This window comes from Microcaecilia unicolor, chromosome 11, assembly GCF_901765095.1.
Source record: "Microcaecilia unicolor chromosome 11, aMicUni1.1, whole genome shotgun sequence".
Classification (NCBI taxonomy): domain Eukaryota; kingdom Metazoa; phylum Chordata; class Amphibia; order Gymnophiona; family Siphonopidae; genus Microcaecilia; species Microcaecilia unicolor.
The window spans coordinates 196,297,066-196,316,331 of NC_044041.1; the positions used below are offsets into that span (position 1 = coordinate 196,297,066).

The 19,266-nt window shown below is 49.0% G+C and overlaps 1 protein-coding gene across 1 annotated transcript in view; it reads left to right on the forward strand.

The window, feature by feature from the left end:
• The window catches only part of RUNX3 (RUNX family transcription factor 3), a 95,058-nt gene extending 87,597 nt beyond the window's left edge, over positions 1-7,461 (forward strand). The window contains exon 5 of the mRNA XM_030220062.1: positions 4,915-7,461. Within this exon, the coding sequence (XP_030075922.1) occupies positions 4,915-5,438 (524 nt within the window). The 3' untranslated portion in view covers positions 5,439-7,461. The remainder of the gene's footprint in view (positions 1-4,914) is intronic.
• Positions 7,462-19,266: the final 11,805 nt, after the last annotated feature.

Consider the following 19,266-nt stretch of genomic DNA (forward strand, 5'->3'; position numbering starts at 1 on the left):
GAGGAGGGTAGGTGGAGGCAAGTGGTTACGAGTCAAAAGCAATGTTAAAGAGGTGGGCTTTCAGTCTAGATTTAAAGGTGGCCAAGGATGGAGCAAGACGTAGGGGCTCAGGAAGTTTATTCCAGGCGTAGGGTGCAGCGAGACAGAAGGCGCGAAGTCTGGAGTTGGCAGTAGTAGAGAAGGGAACAGATAAGAAGGATTTATCCATGGAGCGGAGTGCACGGGAAGGGGTGTAGGGAAGGACGAGTGTGGAGAGATACTGGGGAGCAGCAGAGTGAGTACATTTATAGGTTAGTAGAAGAAGTTTGAACAGGATGCGAAAACAGATAGGGAGCCAGTGAAGGGTCTTGAGGAGAGGGGTAGTATGAGTAAAGCGACCCTGGCGGAAGACGAGACGGGCAGCAGAGTTTTGAACCGATTGGAGAGGGGAGAGGTGACTAAGTGGGAGGCCAGCAAGAAGCAGATTGCAGTAGTCTAAATGAGAGGTGGATGAGGGTTTTGGTAGAGTGCTCGGAATCTCATTCGACTATAGCATCACTTTGTATTTGTTTCATCACCAGAGGTGGTTACGCCTCACGGTACTGTGTAAGTCACATTGAACCTGCAAATAGGTGGGAAAATGTGGGGTACAAATGTAACATAAGCACATAAGCACTGCCACGCTGGGAAAAGACCAAAGGTCCATCAAGCCCAGCACTCCGTCTCCGACAGTGGCCAATCCAGGCCCCAAGAACCTGGCAAAAAAACCAAAATTTAATAACGATCAATGGACTTTTCCTTCAGGAATCTGTCCAGACCCCCTTTAAACTCAGCAAGGCCAGCTGCCGTCACTACCTTCTCCGGCAATGAGTTCCAGAGTCTAACTACGCGCTGAGTAAAGAAAAACCTTCTCCGATTTGTTTTAAACCTACCACATTCTAATTTCATCTTGTGTCCCCTGGTTCTATTATTGTTAGAAAGCGTAAACAAATGCTTCACATCTGTCCGCTCTACCCCGCTCATTATTTTGTAAACCTCTATCATATCACCTGTCAGCCGCCTTCTCTCCAGGCTAAAGAGTCCTAGCCGTCTTAACCTCTCCTCGTAGGGTAATCGTCCCATCCCCTTTATCATTTTTGTCGCCCTTCTCTGCACCTTCTCCAATTCCTTTATATCTTTTTTGAGATGAGGCGACCAGAACTGAACACAATACTCCAGGTGCGGTCGCACCATGGAGCGATATAACGGCATTATAACATCCTCATGCTTGGTTTCCATCCCAAATAAATTAGGGACAGCACAGCGACTAAGGGATCTGTCAGTCTGGCATCTGTGCTCTTATTTATCTGTAACAGGTCTCTGCTAAACATTGTCTTCCTTTGTTTACACTGCAAAATAAAGTCTAGGACCAATGATTAAAGAACTATCTTGGTTATTTGGAGAGGAAGCCATGCTAGAATTAATCAGAGCCTTGTTTAATGATCATTCTCCCTGTTTTCTCCCCCCCCCCCCAGCAGTTCTCTCTTCTCCTTCAGGCTTTCAGTGCATTACTACTACTTACTACTTAACATTTCAAGAGCGCTACTAGGGTTATGCAGCGCTGTACAAATTAAACAAAGAAGGACGGTCCCTGCTCAAATGAGCTTACAATCTAAAGAACGAAATGTCAAGTTGGGCATTAGAAAGTGGTTTCTGTTCGGATTTGGAGTGATGAATTTTCCTTCTAATTTTGACAGCCCCTTCTCATCCAGGGCTGGTGGTAGAATTGCTGAGGCCTGAGGCAGAAATTTGGAAGGGGATTTCAAGGGCTGCCAGCAAGTTGCAGCTCTTTCAACTTTGGGAAGACTTGGAGCCCCCTGTGTGTATGGGGCGGCCCAGTGGAACTGACCTAGTTGTACCCCTTAATGTTGGCCTCGTTCCCAGCACAATGACAGGCCTTGACCAGGGACCATGAACTGCATCTCTCTTTGGAGCTTGGTTAATGTGGACCGTTCATCTGGCCACTAGGTGTCACTGTGGAGACACCCTACCCCCAGGGCCTATAGATGCTGAATCCAGGACACCTCCTTCTCCAGCCAGTCTTGGGAGAAGCCTTGAGTTCTTCAGATGGCAGAGGACCACCAGACTGGCAATGGGATGCTCATTCTTGGCCTCTCTATTCTAGTTCTGCAGATCAGGTGCAATGTTCCGCCCTCTCACTACAAATGAGATGACAACCCACAGAGAGGAATGAGATTGGGTGCCACGATTTCTGTTATTTGCCCATAGCTTATTCTAAAAGTTTTGTTATGAAGATAAGGTCCTGGTTATGAAACTTCTGGACGGAAAAACGCTCTAGAGGGGGGGGGGGGAATCATAAAAGGAAAAGATCATTTATGAATATGAATTTGGGGGGCTTTTGTCCAGATCCTTGTGGCGAAGGTTACCTGCCTCACCCTCGTGTTTTGTTTTCAGAAAATTAAAGCCATGGATAAAGGATGCTATACCTAAGATTGTACAAAACAGCTGAGCTGGGTATGGGAAGGATTTGCAAAGTTTTTACCCAGTCCATCTTTTAAGACACTAATGGAGCTGGAAGGATGAGAACTTTTATATACAATGTCGTTAATAAGTCTGCAGCTGCTTGATCAGACTCGGTGCTGGATATGGCTCGTTCCTTTAAATATTTACATAGCCGGTTGTATACACACAGCTCTCTGCAAGACAAATCACATTAACTCTAGATCTGCGACCCATAAGCTCTTACGGTATGTGGACAATTCTCAGTCTCTTTGCAGAATTTCCCTTTGAAAAATCTGACCAACAAGGGTTTTGCATCTTCAGTTTATCTGGTCAGATCTGCAGAGAAAAGCACCTGAAGGGATTTGAAAACCAAATCCTGTGCTTGTTCTTGCCCCACTGACCTCCCCCTCCCCCCCCCACCCCCCACAGGAATGCCCCTTTCATCCACAAAACAGTAAGGCTCTTCTCAAATGCCCATTTACAGGGGCATAGCCAGACAACAGATTTTGGGTGGGCCTAGGCAAGAATTGGGTGGGCACCAAGTGTTCTACCCCCCCCCCCCAAAAAAAAAAATGATCTCAGTTGGTGGGAAAACGCTTCTTTCCACCTTGACAGCAGGCATGCACTAAAAACTGAGCATGCACAGGTGCCGGTGTCATGGAGAGTAGCGTTTTCGTTACCATCAGGAGAAAATCTGGCGGAGCTTGGGATTCCCACCAGTTACCACTAAACATGTGCTACTGTTGGGTGGGCCTGAGACATAAATGGGTGGGCTTGGCGGCCCCCCCAGTCCCTCACTGTACCTTGTAGTAAGTAGTGATGACGAGGGAGTAGCACTCCTTCCTCCTTCCAGTGCCTCCTCCAAAATGGCAGCACCCTGCCCTGCCCAGTGCATGCTCAGCTTTGAATTACCTTTCCAGTAACAAACAATTCGGTGGGTAGGAAAGAAATCAATGTATTGTTTACTGTGCAGGAGTGAAGGATGAGACTTTTGTATGAAATGAGAATAGAATTGTCTACGGAGAGAACTGTAGAGATTTCTGTCCAATATTAAATTCCAGTGTAGGTACGGACGTTACCAAAGTAGACTAGTAAATGAGATGAAATTCCTATTTCTTTGTTCCTCCTATTAAGATTTTATTTAATGTAGAAGGGGTCCAGTATGCTGTATGCAAAATGAGGGAGGGAGGATTGGGTAACTGCGGCAGAAAGTGTTGGATGAGATGTTCTGATCCAAAACAAATGCCAGTCAACTTAACTGCTGGACAGGTTCCTGACCTGCCCATGCCCCTCCCACTTCCACAGCCTCATAGCAGTTGCACATATAAATGACAGTATTTTATAACCTTAGTGCATAAGCGCTGGACACACCCCTGACTCACTTATGCCCCTCCCACATCCACAGCCTCATAGCAGATGCACACAGTAACTGACAGTATTCTATAGCCTTAGTGCGTAAGTTCTGGACACACCCCTGACTCACTTATGCCCCTCCCACATCCACAGCCTCATAGCAGTTGCACACAGTAACTGACAGTATTCTATAGCCTTAGTGCGTAAGTGCTGGACACACCCCTGACTCACTTATGCCCCTCCCACATCCACACCCTCATAGCAGATGCATACAGTAACTGACAGTATTCTATAGCCTTAGTGCGTAAGTTCTGGACACACCCCTGACTCACTTATGCCCCTCCCACATCCACAGCCTCATAGCAGTTGCACACAGTAACTGACAGTATTCTATAGCCTTAGTGCGTAAGTGCTGGACACACCCCTGACTCACTTATGCCCCTCCCACATCCACAGCCTCATAGCAGTTGCACACAGTAACTGACAGTATTCTATAGCCTTAGTGCATAAATTCTGGACACACCCCTTACCTGCCCATGCCCCTCCCACATCCACACCTTTGTGCAGTTGTGTGCTGCAGCTTTTGCATACTAAGTTTCTAGAGTAGTTACTAAGGGCCATTATATACATTACTGCAAATTAGCACCAATTCACTACAGTTCCTGGTAATAACTGATTGCCAGTGACAATTAGCGGCTAATTTGTTAATTAATTTATGAGCATAACTGGCTCTAGTCTACATCCTGCATTGCACAATTTTGTGAGCTAAGTGTGAGAATATGCATGCAAGCTTATAGGATGAAAGGTGTCTCCTTTTGACATTCCACATAAGTGCCCTGTCATAAAATCAAACCCTACAAGTCCAACTGTGTTCTTCAAGCACTGCGGTAACTCTAATAGCAGCCCCCCAAAAAGTTGAATTATTTTTCACCTATAGTTGGTGTTGAAAAACTCAAGATTTTGGCATAAGGGTCTCTGAACTCTCTGTATTAAAACAACATTTTGTCCATAGGCTCTTTGTGTGTGTGAAATAACCTACCTCTACTTTATAACCTTTCTTTTGTCTCTTTACCTCACCAGGAACCTCAGATCTGAGTCCGTTTTCTGACCCACGGCCGTTTGATCGCTCCTTTTCCAGCATACCCAGCCTGACTGAGTCCAGGTTTCCCGACCCTCGCATGCATTACCCGGGGGCGATGTCTGCTGCTTTTCCATACTCCGCCTCTCCGTCCACAACGGGAATCGGGGGCATCAGCATGGCAGGCATGCCCACCACCACACGATTCCACCACACCTACCTCCCTCCTCCCTACCCAGGATCAACCCAGAACCAGAGTGGACCCTTCCAGACCAACCACTCACCTTACCACTTGTATTATGGCACTTCCTCTGGCTCGTACCAGTTCTCCATGGTGGCAGGGGGAGATCGCTCACCCACCAGGATGCTGTCTTCCTGTACAAGCGCAGCAGCAGGGAACAACCTCATCAACCCCAACCTGGTCAGCCAAAGTGATGGGGTGGACGCCGATGGTAGCCATAGCAACTCCCCCACTTCCATGACGACAACAGGGAGAATGGATGAGTCTGTGTGGAGGCCATATTGAAATAAAGGAGCGCAATGATGCCGAAAAACATTTATATTCTAACTGAAAAATAATCTTCCGTGCCACTGCTATTCTCAGTGAGATAAAGAAGCCATATTTGGACACGGGCAACCTCAAAAAAAGCAGACTTTTGGGACTCCCAAAGAGTTTCCAGCTAACGCGTTATGGCATAAGCTGAAAAACTATTCCAGTGTTGGAGTTAAAGACAACCCGTGCAGAAGTGCAAACCTCTCTGCCCCATTAGGTCTGAATTTCAGTCTCTCTTCAAAGTGTTGCCTTCCTGTCTAATATGTTCATCAAAATTCCTGGATGTATATATGAGGTTCTGAAGAATACTGTTGTACAAACATGTTCATCTCACCCCGGAATGAGCGCTGTTTCTCCGTTGTTTGAAGTTGCGGTTGTCCAAGGAATTCAGTGCTCCAGTATTTGCTGTCCTCTTGGAAACCAACTGCATCCTTTGCTGAAGACCAAAAACGCTTACCTATCCCTGATATATTTTGCGTGCGTAATCTTGTGCGGGTCTCTTGTTTACAATAAAGATGCCGGGGTTGGGTTCCCAGTCAAAGCTGGCGAATGGAAGGGGAGGGGGGAGAAGTCAGGCAGGGAGGAAGGTAAGGGATAGGGCTGGGCTTAGATGTTGGCTACTGTCAGATGGCTGGTGGGAATCCTTAACATCATTGTGCTCTGTTTACATAAGATGTATTTTTCCAGACATAATTTTTATGTCTGCTTCTTTGGTTAATTTTTTTTTAAGTATTTGTACATGAGAAGATCAATTTGAGACAATATGTATGCAACGACTGCTTAGAAATGGCACAGTAGCCGAACAGACTGGTCGTTTTGCTTTCTTTACTTTGGCACGTAACATTGTCCTTTCTCTTTATTTACAGTTTTAAGTGCGCGGAAGCAGTGATAAATTCTAGCCTGCTCTCGGCGGCCCTGGGCGTAGCCAGACCCAGTATTTTGGATGGGCCCAGAGTTAACTTAGATGATCCCATCCGCAGCACGCCATGCCCCCTGGAGGTATCAAAAAAATTATAGGTTTTTTATATCAACATCTTTCCTCCTCCGCAGCGTCCCGGCATCTACCTGCCCATCACAGAACCCTGTCCCTCTCCTGTGGACCTTACAGGCATCCCTGGCACCTGCAGTGATTCATTATTACTGCCTGTGCTGGCCCCACAGGCTTCCAACGGCCAGGTCCTGCCCTCGCTGATGTCATTTCCTGTTTCCTGTCTGGCAGGACCTGGCCAATGGAAGCTTGCGGGGCCGGCTCAGGGACGGGGTTCAGTGATGGGCAGGCAGATGCCGGGATGCCACAGAGGAGGAGATGTTGATGTGGGGTGCCTCCGCTGTGTGGGCTTTAGACAAGAATGGGTGGGCCTGTGCCCACCCAGTCCCACCCATAGCTACGCCACTGATACAAACCCTGCAATTTGATCATGGGTTAATTTTATCCTTGATACTCAAATTCTGTAACATTCATGTCTCCAGACTTATTAGTGGGAGCGTGGCACATAGTTTAACACTGGGCTTTCTTCTTATCTGCCAGTCAGTATTTCAGCAGTTTTCACTGTAAGTAGCAAAATGTGCACTTTATTGTAACATCTTAAAAATTGAAAGAGAAAAAAACAAAACGGCCCTTCCAGCCTGTCCAACTGAGAGTCATCCATTTGGGAATAGGGGGTATATGAGTCCCCGTGTGCAATGCAGTGCCAGATCCTTCCCCCCAAATCTTTTCCTGATCTCTCACCCCTTTTCCTACCACTGCCCTCCATATCCATCCATGACACACCCAAAATCTGTTACATTGATGGCTTCCCCCAACTCCGCCCATTGACCACTTTGTGCCTTCCCATGTTCAACTTTACAAATTCAGTACTTAATCCAATGGCAGGTCTCCCTCCATGTTAATATCTGGCCCCACAAGCTCATTGAAGTTTTGTTTAAATATGGTCATAAGAACATAAGAATAGCCCTACTGGGTCAGGCCAATGGTCCATCTAGCCCAGTATCCTGCTTTTAGCAGTGGCCAATCCAGGTCACAAGTATCTGGGAGAAACCAAATTAGGAGCAACATTCCATGCTACAAATCCCGGGGCAAGCAGTGGCCTCCCTCAAGTCTATTTCAATAATAGGCCATGGACTTTTCCTCCAGGAATTTGTCCAAACCTTTTTTAAACCCAGATACGCTAACCGCTGTTACCACATCCTCTGGCAAAGAGTTTCAGAGCTTGTTGAGTGAAAAAATATTTCCTCCTCTATGCTTTAGAAGTATTTCCATGTAATTTCATTGAGTGTCCCCTGGTCTTTGTACTTTTTGAAAGAGTGAAAAATCGATTCACTTCTACTTGTTCTACATCACTCAGGATTTTGTAGCCCTTGATTCTATCTTCCCTCAGCCGTCTCTTTTCCAAGCTGAAGAGCCCAAATCTCTTTAGCCTTTCTTCACTGATCCCTTCATACAGGTCTTCACGGGAGTTCCTGCTGGTGGGAACAATATATCTATACTGCATTTTCATTCACAAGGGGGCAACAAGGTTCTTCGGGGGCACAATCGGTACTTAATAATTCATCATCCCCCCCCCCCCCCGACCCAGCTTTTTTTTTGTTACATTTGTACCCCACGCTTTCCCACTCATGGCAGGCTCAATGTGGCTTACATGGGGCAATGGAGGGTTAAGTGACTTGCCCAGAGTCACAAGGAGCTGCCTGTGCCTGAAGTGGGAATCAAACTCAGTTCCTCAGTTCCCCAGGACCAAAGTCCACCACCTTAACCACTAGGCCACTCCTCCACTATTGCTACTATTTGAGATTCCACTAGCAACATTCCATGTAGAAGTTCGCCCTTGCAGATCACCAATGTGGCCGCGCAGGCTTCTGCTTCTGTGAGTCTGACGTCCTGCATGTACGTGCAGGATGTCAGACTCACAGAAACAGAAGCCTGCGCAGCCTTCTACATGGAATGTTGCTAGTGGAATAGCAACATTCCATGTAGAATCTCCAATAGTAGCAACATTCCATGCAGAATCTCCAATAGTAGCAACATTCCATGTAGGATCTCCAATAGTAGCAACATTCCATGTAGAATCTCCAATAGTATCTATTTTATTTTTGTTACATTTGTAGCCTGCGCTTTCCCACTCATGGCAGGCTCAATGCGGCTTACATGGGGCAATGGAGGGTTAAGTGACTTGCCCAGAGTCACAAGGAGCTGCCTGTGCATGAAGTGGGAATCGGTTCCTCAGTCCCACCAACAGTTCTGCTTCCAGCATTCCATTTCTGAGAGCCTGTGCCACCATGCTGTCTGTGTACCCTGCTTCACCCTCCCCCATTTATGCCAGTAATATTATTTCTGACTGCACTAGAATGTACCCTGTGTCCCGTTCTCCCTCTTCCAGCTACTAAGAGGATGTCAGATGGCTCAGTCAATATGGACCAAACTTTATTATCCACATTTCTCCACAAAGAGAAGCAATAAAGCCATTCAGATGGCAATTTTCAAAAGCCATTTACCCTGTGGGTCGCATAGGGCACTGCTGCTCCAAGGACATGGTCAGAAAGCTTTCAATGGGCATTACCGCTTGCAGTGAGACCTCCCTAGCCATAGAGGGTGCCATTCTAGATAGGTGCACAGGGTGCTGCCATGAATTATCATGTATCTCAACCTTTTAAGGATGACCAATGACGCAGGGCCGCCGAGAGGGGGGGGGGGACAGGGGGACAAAATTCCCCCGGCCTGAGCCTCCAAGGGGGGCCCGGCGCCAGGGTCAGGCCGCCGACGCTGCAGTCCCCGGTCTCACCTGCCTGCCCTCGGCTCCGTCGACAGCCCCCCTACGTCCACCACCGGGCCCCCTGCATTCAAATCAGCAGCGCCTCACCTCTGTGTGAAAGCAGCAGATCGCCTCCCTTCGGGCCCTCCCTGTGTCCTGCCCTCGCGGAAACTGGAAGCTACATCAGACGAGGACGGGACACATTTACTCACAGAAATATATACACCATATGTCTTTGTGTCTTAATACTGCCCTTTATGCTTCTCATTGTCTCCTTCCAATGTATCAATGTTAATGTCCCATTGTTATATTCCTAACGATACTTCGATGATCTCGCATAACTTGTACAATGTAACCCATAACCAAGCTGTAACAAATGTATTTCCATTATTCATATCTTATTGTAAGCCACACTGAGCCTGCAAAGAGGTGGGAAAATGTGGGATACAAATGCAATAAATAAATAATTAAGGGTGGAAGGGAGGCGATCTGCCGCTTTCACACGGAGGTGAGGCGCTGCTGATTTGAATGCAGGGGGCCCGGTGGCGAACGGAGGGGGCTGTCGACGGGGCTGTGGGTGGGTGGGTGGAGACTTGGGACTGCGGCGCCGGCGGCCTGAGAGCAGGTGGGGGCGGCCTTGCCCCGGGCCCGGCTTAGTCTCTCGGCGGCCCTGCAGTGATGCATGTGTCAGCTTTTAGAACACAAACATATTTCCATTGATTTCAAGCCATGAGGGAAAACCGAAGTGAATATATTTCAAACTGTTGCTGCCTTGAGAAAACGTTTCTCTACAACATACTGTTCTGTAACAGAGCGGGTATTTCATCCAAAGGAAATGACCAATGAAACCTTGCTTTGCACTAGAAATGTTGCTTCCTTTGTTATGTACAATTTTCTGTAAAGCTTTGTCTGGCTGATGTGATATTTAACTGTCAAGTCTCGTTTTTTTTTTTTTTTTTCTTGAACATACTGAAGGATCCATTGTTAATATTTGCTAAGTTTAATTGTGCAGGAGAAAAATGTCAAGAAGTTTATTTAAGCAAGTAATGATCATTCGAAGCCAGAGACGAGCTTGGGGTTATGCGCAGTGATGTCAGTCTGATCAGGAAATTCAGTGTGTTTTTGGATACTGTGCACAACGTGCTTGCAGAGCCTTAGCGAGGGGAGCTGACACCCGGGGCGGGTCGCCGCTGCGCACCCCCCCCCTCGGGTGCAGCACAGCGCACCCTCCTCCCGCTGGAGCGCACCCCCCCCTGGAGCGCATACCTGCGGCGAGGGATGGGCGGGAGGGCCGATCCGCCCCGACTGCACGTTGCTGGGGTGTGTCGGCTCCGCGCTGGTTCACTGCTCTCTCTGTCCCGGAACAGGAAGTAACCTGTTCCGGGGCAGAGAGGGCAGTGCACCAGCGCGAAGCCGACACCCCCCAGCGGCGTGCACCCGGGGCGGACCGCCCCCCCCTTCCTACGCCACTGCGTGCTTGCAAGTGATTTCAGTCAAGATCTGAGCCTGTGATGGCTGAGACCTGATAAGAAGAAGTAAGATTGCTGACATAGGTCTGAAGCCCTCCAAACCCCCTCTAACCCTGGTTGTAAATTGCGTTATATCTTCAAAGTTTGCTGAGTTCTGTTGAAGATTTTATTTTTTTTCTACAAGACAAATATAGAGTGAGAATTCAGAGCAAGACCAAATTAGTGGGAAGTTGGATTTTTACCCAAGAGTGATCTATGGTACAGTAGCCAGCGATTAATTTTTGGGTGGGCCTGGAGGTGGACTGGGTGGGCACAGACCTCTTTCCTCTGCACCGTCCGCCCGCCCGCCACCACATTTTGTGTCCACCCGCGACCGCCCTGCCCGCGACAGCCCCCTGCACTGACCTGAAGCGCGTTCTCCCTCCAATCCAGCACCGGCGATCATAGCCAGCTTTCTACCACGTCCAGCGCGCGTCGTCGGAGCTTCTTCTCAGGCGCATCCCGCCTACTCTGCAACTTCCTGCTGGACGTGGTAGAAGGCTGGCTATGATTGCCGGTGCTGGATTGGAAGGAGAATGCGCTTCAGGTCAGTGCAGGGGGCTGTCGCGGGCGGGGCGGGCCTGGGCCCATCCAGGCCCACCCGTGGCTACACCCCTGCTATGGTAATGCGGTACCTTGGGACCCCTTCCCCCTCAGGGCCAAGTGGTTTGATATCAGGAAAGAAGACCACCTGTATAAGAAAAGTATTTTGTGGCGCTGCATCCCGTACGTGACCATGAAGGGAAGGTTTAAAAAAATAGCACCAAGGTTTATCAGTTCCAAACATTGTCAGCTAGCTGTCACATTTGTCACCTTTTGTGAGACCCTCAATCAAATAATCAGACGAACAGAGACTTTATGCGAAAGGCGAAAACTCGGATACGTTCAGCAGAACCATGACAAGGTTCGGAGGAACTAATTATCGGTGACCCAGGAAGGGGAGATCCACGTTTGGGAAACCGGCCAGATCACAGCTGCTCCTCCAGTCCCGGACATATAAATGTGATGCGTTGTACCACTGTTATGTAATTAGAAATTACCGAGCTTGATGACAAGGCCCTGGACTAACAATGAATTATCACCTTCTGTCTGTAGCAGCTTATTTATAATACTGGCCGACCCTGTGAGCAGGTGAACACCAGGTTCGTGGAAGCCAAAGATTCTGTTTTTATATTATAAAATAAATGTTGATGTTCCTGATAATAACTGTCAAAGACAATTAAAAAAAAAAGCATAAGAGCATTGATGCAGTCATGAAATAATAAAAGGAGTGGGTTCTACTGATGCTTTTGACTAGGTTCATCTGTTTCAAATTTAAGCGCCAAAGGGGATAATTCTATAAGGAACTGCCTAGATTTAAATGACACGTATATGCAATATTTTATGTGAACATATACGAGCAAAATGGCAATTTTCCAGCCACATGGAATGCCCTCCCGTGGGAGGTGGTGGAAATGAAAACGGTAACAGAATTCAAACACGCGTGGGACAAACATAAAGGAATCCTGTTCAGAAGGAATGGATCCTAAGGAGCTTAGCCGAGATTGGATGGCAGAGCCGGTGGTTGGGAGGCGGGGATAGTGCTGGGCAGACTTATACGGTCTGTGCCAGAGCCAGTGGTGGGAGGAGGGGCTGGTGGTTGGGAGGCAGGGATAGTGCTGGGCAGACTTATACGGTCTGTGCCAGAGCTGGTGGTGGGAGGAGGGGCTGGTGGTTGGGAGGCGGGGATAGTGCTGGGCAGACTTATACGGTCTGTGCCAGAGCCGGTGGTGGGAGGCGGGGCTGGTGGTTGGGAGGCGGGGATAGTGCTGGGCAGACTTATACGGTCTGTGCCAGAGCCGGTGGTGGGAGGCGGGGCTGGTGGTTGGGAGGCGGGGATAGTGCTGGGCAGACTTATACGGTCTGTGCCAGAGCCGGTGGTAGGAGGCGGGGCTGGTGCTGGGCAGACTTATATGGTCTGTGCCAGAGCCGGTGGTGGGAGGAGGGGCTGGTGGTTGGGAGGCGGGGATAGTGCTGGGCAGACTTACACGGTCTGTGCCCTGAAAAGGACAGGTACAAATCAAGGTAAGGTATACACAAAAAGTAGCACATATGAGTTTATCTTGTTGGGCAGACTGGATGGACCGTGCAGGTCTTTTTCTGCCGTCATCTACTATGTTACTATGTTACATGCTATGCTGTATGTGTCAATTGTTGATGGTACTCACTTGACAGGTGGGTGTTCATATGAGCGGAGTTTGGTCAGAGCATGGCGGAGCACACAATTACACGCATACATCGTACAATACTATAATTTACAAATGTACTTCCCCAATCTAGGCACAAGTATTTATACATGCTTTAAGGCTGGTATAAGTGTTGACATGTTAACTGGTTGCAGTACTATTCTGTACAGCACCGAGCTTCACTGTAAGGCCCATGAACTACTAACAGCCCCTACGGGCCTCTCTGAGAGAGACCCCATCAATCCTCCCCAGACACACCCATAATCCACTTCATCCCACAGACACTCCTCTGACTGCCCATGATGTTCCTCCAATCCCTCAACCCCCCCCCCCCCCACATCCGCTTCTAAAGGAAGTGCAATGCCCAATCACTCCTGCCTTTGGCATTGCCAACTTTCAAAATGGCGGTGCCTGCTTCGAGCATTGCCTTCTTTGGCAGACTGACACCTCGCAGCGCATCAGAACACAGCACAATCGGTCAGGAAAATGGCAGGAGGATCAGGGAGGTGTCTAGGGGGTCAACGGGGACAATCTGAGAGGTCTGTAGGGGCCTTCAGTGGCTCACTGGCTTTGCACTGATGACCTGGTGGAGTGGGGAAAGGAAAGATATTGGAGCTGGTGGTGGGTGCCTGATAGGGGAGCTGGGGAGCTGCTAGCTCCTCAAAATAGACACCTTTTTATAGACCTGCCCTTTGGAACACTGGGCCTGAAATACCAAATAACTGAGTTTGCAGAAAGAAGGGCAGAAAGGATGAAAACATTTATCTTGTTTTACACCTTTAGCCTTTGAACAAGGCAGAAGACCAGCTTCTATTTTCAGTGTTGTATGCATAATGAAAAGGCCTGATTTATAGCTACCTAGGAGCTCTCCCCTCTCCCCTTGTGCAGCCCTTCTGATGATCAACTTTGACCACGCCACAGAGAGCATCTCCCTCAAACCCCTGTAAATGCACACCTGGTATCTAGCCAGTAGGTGTCACTGTTGAGTCCTTCCCGCTCTCCCTCATTTTGTGTCTTCTCTCCTTGGAACACTGTTGAGTAGCCAAGTAGTAAATTGAAATATAAATACAAATGAAATAACATTGACTTGGCACTGCAGACTTGATTAGCACTGTCCATCCTTAAGAAAGATATCAGCTTCCTCGTCCTTGAAGGGCCATAACCTCAGTCTCTGGCCTATATGTGATCCCACATCCCACCTAGTTGGGTTATTTTGTATTTCCTCATGCAAAACATAAGAGTTGCCATCCTGGGCCAGACCAAGGGTCCATCTAGCCCAGTATCCTGTTTTCTAACATAGGCCAGTCTGGGTCTCAAGTACCTGGAAAAGCCCCACTCGCTAAGGCCATTTTTACTGCTGGGGCAAAATGGCCAGTTTTCTGAATTTTTCAATAATGGTCATGTGCTAATCCTATATAATAAAACAAACCTTCAACATTCTGAAGCTGACTGCATGGCTGAGGCATTCCTGCTCTCTGTATCCATCTCCTGAATTGACATCACGTACTTCCGGGTTCGTCACAAGCAGAAGTGACCAACCACCCAAGGTTTCTCGGCTTCAGAATGTTGGAGGTGCATTCTATTAAATAGGATTGGTCAGTTCCTTGAAGCACAGCCAGAGCTCAGCGTCCTGCACAGTAACGCTCAGACACCAGAGAGAGGGGGGGGGGGGCTGACACCAGAGAGAGGGAGAGAGGGGGGGGCCTGACACCAGAGAGGGGGAGGGAGGGGGCCTGACACCAGAGGTATCTCTGTCACACACACACACTCTCTCTCTCTCTCACAGCCAATTTCTTTCTCTCTCACTCTCACACACTGTCTCTCACATACTCTATGTCTCACACTGTATCACATTCACTCTCTATGTGTCACACAGTCACTTACACACTCTCTTGGTCTCATACACTCAGTCTCACAGAGAGTCTGTGTCTCACACACACTCTCTCTCTCTTGCACACACTGTATCTATGTGAAACACACTCTCTCTCTCTCACACTGTGTCTCACATACGCACTTGCACACACTCTCATTCTCACACACACACACTCTCTCTCTCACAGACACACTTGCATCCAGACTCACTCTCTCTCTCTCACACACTCATTGTCTTTCTCTCGCTCACTCTCACACACTGTCTCCCACACACTCTAGGTCTCACATTGTATCACATTCACTCTCTATGTGTCACAGAGTCCCTCTCACACACTCTCTCTCGGTCTCACAGAGAGTCTGTATCCCACACTCTCTCTCACATACGCACTCGCACTCAGACTCACTCTCTGTCACACACTCACACATTCACTCTCTCTCTCTCACAGTCTCTCTCACACACACACACTCTCTCTCTCTCTCACACACTCACACCCAGTCTCACTCTCTCTCTGTCACACACACACACTCGCACATTCACTCTCTCTCTCTCTCACAGTCACTCTCACATACACTATCTCAAACATACACACTCAGAGGAAAACCTTGCTAGCGCCCGTTTCATTTGTGTCAGAAACGGGCCTTTTTTTACTAGTGTTCACATAAGTGTATGAGCTCCTACTACCACGTATTTTGCAGAGCACACCCCCTCGCCACCCCAGACACACCCTCTGTGCCAAAAGATAAAAAATCATTATTATTGCATGGGTAGCACATTGCACATGGTAAAATTACCATGGGACACCTCAGCTTGCCCCACGGTACGCTGTTTTTTGCTGCACTAAGCACACATTAGAGCTGACCACGGCTTTGTAAAAATGCCCTTAAGTGACTTGTCCAAGATCACCAGTGGCAGTTGAACCCTGGTCCAGGGGCATAGCCATGGATGGCCTGGGTGGGCCTGGGCCCACCCAGTTTGGGCTCAGGCTGACCTAGCAGTGGTGCACCCTTGCCAACACCGGCATTAGGGAGCAAGCTAGGCTCCCGCCACTGGTTTTTTATGTCCCTCAGTGCCCGTTTAAAGTGTCACTGGCAATGTGTAAGAATTGATGATGCTGCTGCCAACTGACCTGGAAGTCTTCCCTCTGCCGCATCCCCCCAAATCTGACACAGTTTCCTGGGAGGAATGCGGCAGAGGGAACGCTTCTGAGTTAGCTGGTAGCAGTGGTAGCATTTCTTATATGCTGCCTATGACCCTTTGAAATATGCTGCATGGGGAGGGGGGTAGGTGAGATGGAAAATTATTGGGGGTGGAGAGGAGGGAGAGAAGGAGAGATGCTGCATGGGAGGGGGTAGGAGAGAGGAAAATTGTTGGGTATGGGGGTGGAGGGGAGGGAGAGAAGGAGAGATGCTGCACGGTGTGGGTAGAAGAGAGGGTTAATTGTTGGACATAGGAGTGGAGGAATAATTGTTGGACATGAGGGGAGAGAGAGAGATGCTGCAAGGTGGTGGTGGGGGAGAGAGAGAGAGGAATAATTGTTGGATGTAAGGTAAGATTGGGTGGGGAGAGAAGGACAAGAGAGGAGGAAATGTTGGACCTGGGAGGGAAGGAGAGATGCTGCACAGGGGAGAGAGGGATGGGAGAGAAATGTTGGACATGGTGGTGGAGGGAAGGGAGAGATGGAGAGATGCTGCAAGGGGAGAGAGATGTTAGACTTGGAACACAAGGGAGAGAGAGGGGGAGAGATGGTGGACAATGCTTCCATTGGGAAGAGGAAAAAGAGAGGGAATGAGGTTGGATATGAGGGTGGAGAAGAGGGAAGGAGAGATGCTGCACAGGAGGGGGGAAGAATAAGGGAGATATTGGATCCAGGGGCAGAAGGGAGTGGGGGAAAGATTCTTGAGTATGGGTGGGAGAGATATGTTAGCTCCAGGGGCAGAAGAGAGTGAGGGAAGATGGTGGGCTATGGGTGGGAGGGAAGAGAGAGGGAGAAATGCTGGCCCCCGGGGGAGGGGGCAAGAGGAAATAGAGAAGGGACAGGAAGATGCTGGGAGGGGGGAGGGGGTGGAGGGGAGGAGAAAGAGGGAGCAGATGCTTGGCTAGAAGGGTGGAGGGAGGGAGACACTGGGAATGGTGGAACCAATGTGGGAGAGGCCAAGTGGGGTGGCAAGGAAATGAACGAGAGGAGGATAGCGCTTACAGGGGGTAGAAATATGATAATGGGGATTAGATTGAAGATGGAAGGGAATGGAAGGTTGGGGAAGGAGTGAGACAGGGAATAGGAGAGCCAGTGGGTGAAAGAAGGAGATGGTAATCTGATAGGTATTTGAAAAGTAAAAAGAAGGAAAGGGGTTAGAAAGAGGGTGAAATCTGAGTGGACAGAGAGCGGAAGAGAAAAAAAAAAGAGAGGAAAGAGTTAAAATGGAAAGATTAATATGTCATGCCGGACATGACATGAGGGGAAGAGAGAGCAGGGCAGGAAATGTGGTGGTGCCGGAGACCAGCACTGGAAAACATGCTTCTGCTGGTGGGGTTGGGGAGCCCCGCCAGCCAGGACATGTATGACAGCGGCAGCGACGGTGCTTCAGCTGGTGGGGGTTGGGAACCCCTACCAGCCAAGGTATGTGCAGCAGCAGCGGTGGTGGAGAAGTGGGGAGCAGCAAGGTGGCGGTGGGTGGGGGCGGCAAGGCAGAAGTGGGGGGGTTGGCGGGGAGGCGGACCAAATTGTGCCCCCTCCCATCTTGAGGTCTGGCTACGCCCCTGGTAGGGATACCCAAACCCCATTAGCTGATGACCTCCTCTGAAAGCAGCCAAAACGTCCTTCTACTAAGCTTGGCAGATGGCGGCTACATCCTTGAGCCACCAATAACGAAGCACGGCTGGGATGCCAGCATCGGTGACTCAAGCAGTTGCTGCTGCCTGCGAAGCTTGGCAAAAGGGACTTCTGGCCGTCTTCGGAGGAAGTCTTCAGCTGGCAGTTTTTGGGGGTCCTCATGAGCTAAAGTATATTTTGAGTTGGGAGGTGCCGGGGGAGGGGGAGGGAAGGGGTGGAGGCAGAGAGAAAATTTTGTGCCCATCCACTTTAGGCTGAGGCCCACCCAAAATTGGCTGGCTGGTTATGCCACTGCCCTGCCCCCCCCCCCCCCCCCATCTCAGCCCACTGCTCTAACCCTTTCCTCCACTCTCTTGATATTTAAGAGGGTGAGAAGTGCATGATAGAAAGGTAAGAGGGAAACACCCAGTGGTGTGCTGGAGCAGGCTCTCACAGGCTCGCAAGAGCCGGTTGTTAAGTTTTTAAGAATTTTGGGAGCCGGTTGTTAAAGTAGGGCCCTCCATGGCTACTTTAACAACTGGCTCCCAAAATGTGGGCTTGGGCCCCCTGCTGAATTCTCTTTTACTTTGCTGGTGGGGATGCTGAGCCCTGCCAGCCAAGTAAATAGACTGCTGCTGCTCCCAGACCCTTGTTTCCAGCTCTGAGCAGCAGGCTGGGACTTCTCCAGCTTGTGTGAGAAGTTTCAGCATGCTGCTCAGAGCAAGACATTGGGAGTGGTGGCAGTCCATTTATTGGTTGCCAGCAAAGGTATGCCTAGCGTGCCCCCACGAAGGGAGGGAGGAGAGAGAGAGGCAAGTGTTGCTCCCCCCTCCCCCGGCCACCCCTGGCCCTTCCAACTGCAGAGCTGGCTACGTCCGGAGAAAGAGCCTGTTGTTAAAAATTTACCAGCACACCCCTGCACCCTTGAGATGGTAGGAACTGCACTAAAGAAGGGGAAGTAATGGAAGACTTTGCCCATCTCAGACAGTAGAGTAATGGCTGGTGGTGGTAGCTTTACTCTTGGATTCAGCCCAACTGCTTTTTAATCCGAGATACGATTCCACTGTCTTTGTTGTAGGCACTTCATGGTTATTTTAAACTTAATATATCAAACAAGAGAAGATAATAACACGTATGTTATCTAGAGCCAAGCTCGGATCAACTTTGCAAATTGAAACCCATGTATTCTTCTCTTCGCTCTAATGGAATCTGAGAATAAGGGTTAATGACAATAATTATTTTCAATCCTAGCCTTTGAAGTGCTTGATTGTGCGTTCTATCACTTCCAGCAAAATGCAGCCGTTTGTGTGTTGTGCCAGACGCGAGACCCTTCCATCATTTTGATGTCTGCAGTTCAGGCCAGAAACAAAGCTTCCTGAGTTTTCATCTTTATCCTACTGGTTTTTTGTGTGTCACGCGAGCCAGCAGCAAGGAAGACATGAAGTGGAATCTCCGGGTCTCCCAAGCCTGAGAAAAAAAATGGGTGGATTTGTCTCGTATCCGTCAGGGAATTACAGCTGGGAGGTGGAGTGTAAAAGACTGGACTAGCATTTTCTCTATGGTAAGGGTTAGGGTCATGCATTTGAACATTTATTTATCTTATATATAACCCGCTTTTATCCAAAGCGGGTAACAAA